This window comes from Myotis davidii, unplaced genomic scaffold (assembly GCF_000327345.1).
Source record: "Myotis davidii unplaced genomic scaffold, ASM32734v1 scaffold38, whole genome shotgun sequence".
NCBI classification, from domain to species: domain Eukaryota; kingdom Metazoa; phylum Chordata; class Mammalia; order Chiroptera; family Vespertilionidae; genus Myotis; species Myotis davidii.
Window position 1 is genome coordinate 4,720,156 of NW_006291383.1, and position 9,877 is coordinate 4,730,032.

General features: G+C 38.2%; 1 protein-coding gene across 3 annotated transcripts in view; it reads right to left on the reverse strand.

Annotated features, from left to right (window-relative positions):
- RPN2 (ribophorin II) overlaps positions 1 to 9,877 on the reverse strand; it is a 57,283-nt gene that overhangs the window by 17,748 nt on the left and 29,658 nt on the right. For all 3 annotated transcript variants that reach the window (XM_006764507.2, XM_006764505.2, XM_015564444.1), the window contains exon 9: positions 8,352 to 8,457. In XM_006764507.2, the coding sequence (XP_006764570.1) occupies positions 8,352 to 8,457 (106 nt within the window). The remainder of the gene's footprint in view (positions 1 to 8,351; positions 8,458 to 9,877) is intronic.

Genomic DNA, 9,877 nt, shown 5'->3' on the forward strand with positions numbered 1-9,877 from the left:
CTGAAAACAGCTTCCTGTGCCTCCCCCTTCTAACTTCTCCATCATTAATCTCCACATTTTAACACATTTCGTACCGCTCAGGAGTTTTCCCGTGTTTCACGCGCCATCTGTTAAGGACCGCTCATGAGTGTTCTCGTTTTTCACGCCCATGGAAAAAGGAGCGAATCTAGATACTTACATAAATTTTGTTTTGTCCCTCTTCATAGAGGAAAATGTTTTATGCAGTACCATACGTTAAAAAAGTACTAGGAACTTTAATTGTTTTTGTAAATAAAAATGTTATAATTATTGAAAAAACAACACCTAAAGTGCATTATGATGATTTAAATAACGTGCAGTTTGCCCAAAAACGTGCGGTCCCTGGCGTATGTCTTAGAGATTTCTATGCGGTATGCAATGTGTTAAGAACTCACTCATTTAATTTGTAAATATGATCTTGAAATCATTGTCCCACCTAAACGCCCATAAACAGGAGACAAATTAAGGAAATAATGGCACATGTATACTATGAATTACTATGGAGCAATTCAAAAGAACAAGGTAGATGTTCACAGACTCCTACTTTTGAATACACAGCCATCTATTGGAAGAATTATACTTAACATCACTGCCTGTGATCAAGTCTAAGCAACTGGGTGAATTATTGTGGGGGTTGGAGGAGGAGAGAGGAGGCCATTAAGTTGAATAGACCCCCAAGGAAAAAGCTGGGAGCCTCTACTTCATGACAAAAGCAAAGAATACAGCTGCTTATAGAATGATCCCTTTTGTGCAAATATGAAAGGCTATGCAGACATTCATTGATACATACATCCTTCTTTTCCTTAAAGTGAACAGTTAACTGCTAATAATGGATTCTCAATAAGGAGAAGGACTGGATTGAGGGTTTGAGAGAAGGGTCTTATATTTCATTACATATCTTTTGGTACCTTGAATTTTTTTAACTACATGCATATTTTACTATTTTTTAAAAAAATAGGGATTATTTGAGTAATAAGATTGCATGCCATATACCTTCTTTTTTAAAAAATATTTTTTCATTGATTTTACAGAGAGGAAGGGAGAGGGAGAGTTAGAAATATTCGATGAGAGAGAAACATCGATCAGCTGTCTCCTGCAACCCCCACTACTGAGGATCCAGCCTGCAACTGGATTCGAATCCGGGACCCTTTGTCCATGGGCTAACACTCTATCCACTGAGCCAAACCGGTTAGAGTTACCTTCTTCTGTATAAATGTTTTGTATTAAAAAGTACCTCCACCACCCCAAAAGTACCACCCAATATATATGATTTTAAAAATAATTACTCTTCTTTTCAGCAGATGGATATACACAAACTGACGTTTAAAGACTAGTGTAAGGCTCTTCCATATATGCTAATTATAGTGATAAGGAAGCCATCAGGTTTTTGTTTAGACTCCCGGCTATAAACTTACAACAATAAGATGATCACTAAAGCCTACTAATCAAGATTCAACTGTGTTTGTTCTAAGAATATCATAAGTATTCCCAGACAATACAGACACACGAATGACAAAAGGGCAAACTACAGTGAACTCAAGCCAGTTGGGGTTTGCTCTCAGCCCTAATTTTATAAGGCACACTAAGTTGCAGCTTTTTTATACAGAAATACTGTAGGGCAGTTCTTAAATAGGGAAGTTTTTGAAAAGTCCTTCTATTCCTGAAATCTTACTACAAATGGGTCGCTGAAAACATTGAAAAGAAAAGCATTTTTATGATACTCTTTTATTTTTTTTAAATATATTTTATTGATTTTTTTACAGAGAGGAAGGCAGAGAGATAGTTAAAACATCGATGAGAGAGAAACATCGATTAGCTGTCTCCTGCACATCCCCTACTGGGGATGTGCCCGCAACCCAGGTACATGCCCTTCACCAGTATCGAACCTGGGACCCTTCAGTCCGCAGGCCGACGCTCTATCCACTGAGCCAAACCGGTTTCGGCTATGATACTCTTTTAAAGCAAACTGAGAAATAAAAACCATCGTAACTTTTTTCAAAGCCTGTTGTTATAAAGGGTTCAACGTAGGATACTTGTTGGTTAGCTTCTTCCTTTAACCAAGCACAGCAAGATTAGTTTTTATAAGAGGGAGGGGACTTGTTTAGCCACTTTAAATGCAGCTAAACCTGTTTTACAGTGAATCATGCTAAGTCCTTTCTTTGGCTGTGCTGCATGCCACATACACCTCAAAAAATGTTTTAACTCCAGGAAATGCGGTCTTTATGCTGAGTAATAACCCCTCTGTTTAGCTCATTATTGTCAAAATTGATGGTGCATTAGGGGCAATTAATGCTAAAGACAGTTCTAAAACTGATGCTTCCTCTGACAGCAAGTGCAATGCAGTGAGTGCTATTACAGGCCTTTCATACCAAACCACTGTTAATGCACTCTGACCAATGTCAAGCATCCCTCAGGAGAGTAAACAGGACCTGCTGACCCATTCTAAGGCTATAAGTGTGACTATTACTGAAATTACAAAGTAAAGCCGCCTATGCAACAGAAGTCAGAGCATGAACACACACAAACATGCACATATAAAGCTCTAATGTAATGAAAAGGGGGAGAGGAGATTTTGAAATGTTTACTCCATCACTGTGAAGTAAAAGGACAGCAATGGCCTCAATGAGGGCTTATTTCATTGCACGAATAACAGCTATTAACTGTTCTATTTCTGCTATTTTGTACTTTGATAATTTTCCCAACAACCGCAGAAACACTTGGACAAACACCAAATTTGAATTTTGTACAAAACGCCAAGCTGTTACAGTAATCAAGACAGCACAGTATTGGTGGTATAAGGATAAAAATATAGGCTAATGAAACATAAGTGCAAGTCTAGAAATTAACTCTTAAATTTATTGTCAACTGACTTTTGACAAGGATGACAAGGCAATTCAACAAGAGAAGAAAAGTCCTTTCAACAACTGTACTGGGGACAACTGGCTATCCACATGCAAAAGAAGAAAGTTAAACCCATACCTCAGACCATACATAGAAATTAACTCAAAATGGATCAGAAACCTAAATGTGAGAGCTAAAACTACAAAATTCTTATAAGAAAACAGGAGTAAATCTTCATGACCTTGCATTAAGCAATGTTTCTTAGGTATAACACTTAAAGCACAAGCAGTAAAAGAAAAAATAAAGAAATTAAACTTCATCAAAATTAAAGTTCTTCGTGCTTCAAAGGAAACAAGGGAAAAGAGGGCCTACAGACTGTGAGAAAGTACTTGCAAATCTTATACCTCCTAAGAGACTTGTACAGAATATAAAAAGAAGTGCTGCAGCATGTAATAGTTCATGTGTACCATGAGATGAAGAAGGTTGAAAATCAATGCTCTAGATAAACAAGACATGCATAAGGAAACATGTACTAAGATGTTCACAGCAGCATTGTGTGTAATAGTGGAAATCTAAATGTCCAACAATAGGAAAATGAATTCATAAAATCTGATGTATTCACAAAATTACTTTTATAATATCCATATTTATGCATATAGCTCTAGTTCTACATGTATTAATATGGCTAACTGTCATAAAATTAATATTGAGTGAAAACAAGCAAATTGCAAATGGAACATATAGTGTAATGCAATATATAAATTTCGAGAAGATGCAAATCAATGCAATATATTGTTTAAAAATACATACTCTACATGTAAAAACTGGCGTTGGAACAATAAACCCAAAATCTGGGGGAAAAGTGTTTGAGAAATGCAGAGAGCTTGAATTTAATCCATAGGGGTTTTATTTCTTCCCCCCAAAATGGAGCAAATACAGCAAAATGTTAGGGTCTGAAAAAGAGGCATGGCCAGTAGTACATGAGGATTAATTGTATTATTCCCTGTTCCTTTCTGTGTATTTAAAATAGTGCATACTGAAAAATAAAATTAAGTTCTAGGGAAGCACGATGAAGGGGCACCATTCACACTGAACCAGGATGCATAGATCAGCATATGAGCAAGGAAAGGGAAGAGCACTGGGTGGAAGAAACAGAAGTCCAAAGGAATGAGCATACTTGGGGATCAGTATACAGTCAAAAGCAGCTAGAGCTGAGGCAATGGGGATGCACCCACACTGAAGTATGTGCATGTGCCTTGTCGAGGACCTTCTAAGTCATACTGAAGGGTCTAGACCTTACTCACAGACAATAGGAACCAATGAAATGTTTATGCAGAGGAATAATGTGTTTTTTGCCATTCTAGTGGCACTTATGGAAAATTAAATAAAAGGACAGAGATCAATGACGATGAAACTAGTCAGAAACTATCTTATCAGTCTAGATCAGTGATGGCGAACCTTTTGAGCTTGACGGTAGAGCATTTTGAAAAACCCTAACTTAACTCTGGTGCTGTGTCACATACAGAAATTTTTTGATATTTGCAACCATAGTAAAACAAAGATTTATATTTTTGATATTTATTTTATATATTTAAATGCCATTTAACAAAGAAAAATCAACCAAAAAATGAGTTCGCGTGTCACCTCTGACACGCGCGTCATAGGTTCGCCATCACTGGTCTAGATAGAGAGTATAGGGCTCTACCCGACTAGGATCACTGCGACTGAAGAACAAAGGGCTCATGCAAAGGCCACTCAAAGGTGGAATCAACAGACTTGGTGACTGACCAGAAGTGGTTGAGTGTAGAAAGGAAGAGGTTAAGAATGACTGTGATTACAGGTATGGCACTTAAAATGAATATGTTATTATCAACTGTAAAGGTAGAAGAAGAAGAGGTTGCAGACAACAAAGGAAAAAAAACCTGCCTTTTAATGTGTTCAGTTGCAAATAAGGCCCCTTAAGGAAGGAAACGAAAATGGAAAGAATCTAGATTTTAAATGTTAAGGTACACACTACAATAGTTCCTATCCACATTTTGTTAGTGAATGGACTGGGATCAAATGCCTCATGCCCAAAAAGGTCAGGCATGAGGTTGAGAAAAGGCAGAGACTAGAGTTTCATGAAAATATCTTCCTTTCTGCCAAACTTTAAATATAAGTGTGTAATCTACCTATGTTAAGTAATGCCCCACTTTTGAAAGGTCAAAGTTTCCAGCTGTCTCTTGTCTTATCATTAAAAAAAAGTGAGTATTGCCGAAGCCGGTTTGGCTCAGTGGATAGAGCGTCGGCCTGCGGACTGAGGGGTCCCAGGTTCGATTCCGGTCAAGGGCATGTACCTGGGTTGCGGGCACATCCCCAGTAGGAGATGTGCAGGAGGCAGCTGATCGATGTTTCTCTCTCATTGATGTTTCTAACTCTCTATCTCTCTCCCTTCCTCTCTGTAAAAAATCAATAAAATATATTTAAAAAAAAAAAAAGTGAGTATCACAGGAGCCAACCTGAGAAGCTCTCCAAAGACCAAATCTGGGATATGAGCAACACAATAAATGATAGTAGTGAATCATAATCTACAAAGTAAAATAAATATTCATGAGTCCAAAGTGTTATAAATAATTGAATGAATAATTAAATTGGGGTGGGGAGAGACAGTTGGTAGGTTTGTTTGTTTGTTTGTTTTTTTACCATAGAATTCTAATTAATAAATGTAGAAGAAATGAAAAAAAGAGAAAGACAAAATCACCTTTTGGCAAGTACCACATTACTAACTGTGGCATGCAAGATCATAAGGACATTTGCAGAGTCTCAAGGTATCATTCCACCAGATAGTAAATTACAAAGCAGAAAAACAGCAACTTTACAGTGGAGAAACCTAGCAGACACCGCCTTCACCAAGTGATAAAGATTAGTATGTCAATATCATATACTTGTGTTTAAAAAGATGCACTGACAAAGGCAGAGCGTCCCTTTGGAGTATTCTTGCAAAAAATACATAACCTAAATTTAATTATGAGGAAATTTCAGACAAACCCAAAGTGAGGGACATTCTGCAAAGTAACTAGCCAGTATTCTTAAAAAGTGTCAAAGTCACAAAAGACAAACTATCTTAGATCGGAGAAGGCTAAAGGGATATGACAACTAAAGGACTATGTGATCCTAGATTGAATCCTGGACCAGAAAGGAACATTAGTGGAATAACTAGCAGAATTTTAAGTAAAGCCTGTGGACTAGTTAATAGTATTATATCAGTATAAACTTCTTGGTATTGATAATTATTTTTGTTATATAAGATGTTAATATTTGGGGAAGCTGGGAAAAGAGCATATGAGAATTCTTCATACTATTTTTGCAACTTAAGATTGAAATTATTTAAAAAATTTTTAATTTAAAGGTGAGTAGAGCCAGAACCGGTATGGCTCAGTGGATAGAGCGTCAGCCTAGAGTTCGGCTGTTGTGGCTCAGTGGTTGAGTGTTGATCCATGAACCAGGAGGTCATGGTTTGATTCCTGGTCAGGGCACATGTTGGGGTTGCAGGCTCAATCCCCAGTAGGGGGGCATGCAGAAGGCAGCCGATCTCGATGACTCTCTCTCATCATTGATATTTCTATCTCTCTCTCCCTCTCCCTTCCTCTATCATAAATCAATAATTTTTTTTATAAAAAAAGAACCAGCCGAAGCCGGTTTGGCTCAGTGGATAGAGCGTCGACCTGCGGACTGAAGGGTCCCAGGTTCGATTCCGGTCGGGGGCATGTACCTGGGTTGCGGGCACATCCCCAGTGGGAGATGTGCAGGAGGCAGCTGATCGATGTCTCTCTCTTATCGATGTTTCTAACTCTCTATCTCTCTCCCTTCCTCTCTGTAAAAAATCAATAAAATATATTTTTTTAAAAAAAGAACCAGAGCTTTTAAAAAATACATTGAAAAAAAGAAAAAGGTGAGAAAATGATATTTGATAGTAAAGAAAAGAGTTGTCACAAACAGCATATATTTAACTATTCAGGAAAGTTAACAGTACGACTCCAAGTTCACCTGATCCAACAGAGTGCATGACAATGTAGTTGAGTAGAAGCAGCAAAGAACAGGGGCAGAAACATTGAGAAATTACAACTAAAAGGAGAAAGCAATATCATAAGGAGAGTTGCTGGAGCTGCATAGGGCTCAGCCTCTAGACTAGCTCTCTATTTACCAGGGCACACTCACTAACCTGGTACTGTACAGGAGATCCACCCAAGTATAAGCTGGATGTCCTTGGACAAGTTACTCTACCCCTTTGAGCCTCAACTATGAAATGAAGATGACTCCATCCATCTCTAGTGGTTGTCCTAAGAATAACATAATATACAAAGAAGTACACAGAACTGTACTTCTCATGTCACAGGCATTCAATAAAGGGTTCATACTCATGATCCTAATTCAGAGTAAGAAAAGGCTAACCCATTTCCCATAGTTTAAGAAAGTAGGAAAATCGCCCTGGCCGGTTTGGCTCAGTGGATGGAGCGTCAGCCTGGGAACTGAAGGATCCAAGGTTCGATTCCCGTAAAAGGCACATGCCCGGGTCATAGGCTCATCCCCAGTGGGGAACTTGCAGGAGGCAGCCGATCCGTGATTCTCTCTCATCATGGATGTTTCTATCTCTCCCTCTTCCTTCCTCTCTGAAATCAATAATAATAATTATATATGTATTAGAGGCCTGTTGCTCGACTTTCCTGACAAAGCCAGGTCTGCGAGAGCCAAGGCAAGCCACCGCAGCTGCAAGGGCCGAGCTCCTTGCACGAATTTCGTGCTTCGGGCCTCTAGTTTCAATATAAAAGATTACCAATTTTGCCCTAGCCACTTCACTCAGTGGTTAGAACATTGGACTGTGGACTGAAGGGTCTCAGGTTCAATTCCAGTCAAGGGCATGCACTTCAGTTGCAGGCACATGCAGGAGGCAACCAATCTATGTGTCTCTCTCACATCGATGTTTCTCTCTCTCTGTCTCTTCCCCTCCCTTCCACTCTCTCTAAAAATCAATGGAAAAAAATATCCTCAAGTGAGGATTAACAACAACAAAAAAGGATTACCAATTTTCTGTTGTACTTCACCAAAAGAGCTCACTACAGTGCTATCTATCACTTGATATTTTTCATTGACCAATTAGCATCAAGTACTGTTCTAAATCTATCAAGGCCCACCACAAAAACATTTTAAGAATACTTATGCCTCAGTGGAATTATGGGTGATTTTTATTTTTTCTACTTGCCAATTTTGTGTAAATTTTTAATAAGTTAAATGGAAAATGAGTTAATTTATAAATAAAAGAAAACTTGCTATAATCAAGTTCTTGGCTAATTCTGTCAAATAGCATATTTCAAACCTATCCCTCTTTTAATATAGTCACATTAGCATGACTGTAAAGTGAAGTCAACACACCAGACAATCAATGCTGTGTGCCTATTCAGTCATTTCTTTGGATATATCAACATGGCAACGGGGAAGACAAGAAAAGCACTTACCTCTAAACTATTTGCAATATAACGATTGTCACCTTCAACTTTGATAGAGAAGTCATAATAACCACTGGACAACTTGACATTCACAAAGTTTAGTTCAAAAACATTCCTGTTAAGAATGACAGGGGGGTTAGCAAGCACTCACATGAGGAAGTCATAAATACAACAAATGGGCCGCAAAGAGAGGCACTCCTAGAGACAGTCCAGGGCTACACCATTATTTTGTTGTTTTGTTAATCCTCACCTGAGGCTATTTTTTTCCACTGATTTTTAGAAGAAGTAAGGAGGGAGGGAGAGAGGAAGAGAGAAGGAAAGAAACATCTATGTGAGAGAGACACATCAATTGGTCACCTCTTGCACATGCCCCAACAGGGACTGGGGATCAAACCTGTAACCCAGGTAAGTGCCCTTGATGCATGGGACAACATTCTAACCACTGAGCAATAGCATCCAGGACTATACCATTTCTTCCCTTTTGATTGTAATGTGGGAAAAACTTAAAAAACAATTAAAAAATCAACTCTTCCAAAAAAATCCCACCTCTCTGGTTCTTTCACAATGAAATGCCAAACAGGTGAATCTACAATATGATCCCCATTATGTTAAAAAAGAAAGAGGAAAAGAAAAGAGTGATTAACTCTAACTACATAGCAAAATCCTCAATGTCTTTTACCATTCCACTGATCATCCCTAAAAATGACTTTGCTTTTTTATTTCACATATTGCTTACATATCTTTAATCACTAAGAATTGCATTTTCTAAAACTCAAAGTTCCTGATCTCATTAACTTACTAATTTAACATTTAACAAAGTTTCACATAAAATTGACCTTTAATTTTAAAAAATTTACATAACAATAACATGTAGCCATTAAAAATAAGGCTATAAAAGAATATTAATCCTTTTGGGGAAATAGTCATGACACATTGTTTTAGATAAAGCATAATCTTAATTCAATTTTTAAAATATATTTGTATGCATAGAAAAAAGCCTACAGAAGAAGATAGTAAAATGTTAATAGCAATTATCTATAAGTTGTACAATTATGGGTGACTTATATTTTCTTTTTGTGTTTTATCATATTTTTTCCTACAATAAACACATATTACACATCAAAAAAAATTATTAAACTTAAAACTGGCTAGTTAAATAACAACTAGAGGCCTGGTGCATGAAATTTGTGTACAGATAGGGTCCTTAGGCCTGGCCGTTGATCAGGGCCAATTGGGGCCTTCTGGCTGCCGGCCACTGGTCGGGACCTCCCTTCCCTAGCTGCCGGTTGCGGCCTTCCTTCATTCCATGCCGCCCCCTGGTGGTCAGTGCACATCACAGTGAGCAATCGAACTTCCGGTCTCCCTGTCGAACTCCAGAAAGGACAATATGCATATTAAGCTTTCATATAAATACATATATGAAATACACTAGAGGTCCAGTGCACAAAATCCGTGCACTGGTGGGGGGGGAGGTGTCCCTCAGCCCCGCCTGCCCCCTCTCACAGTCGAGGAGCCCTCAGGGGATGTCCTACTGA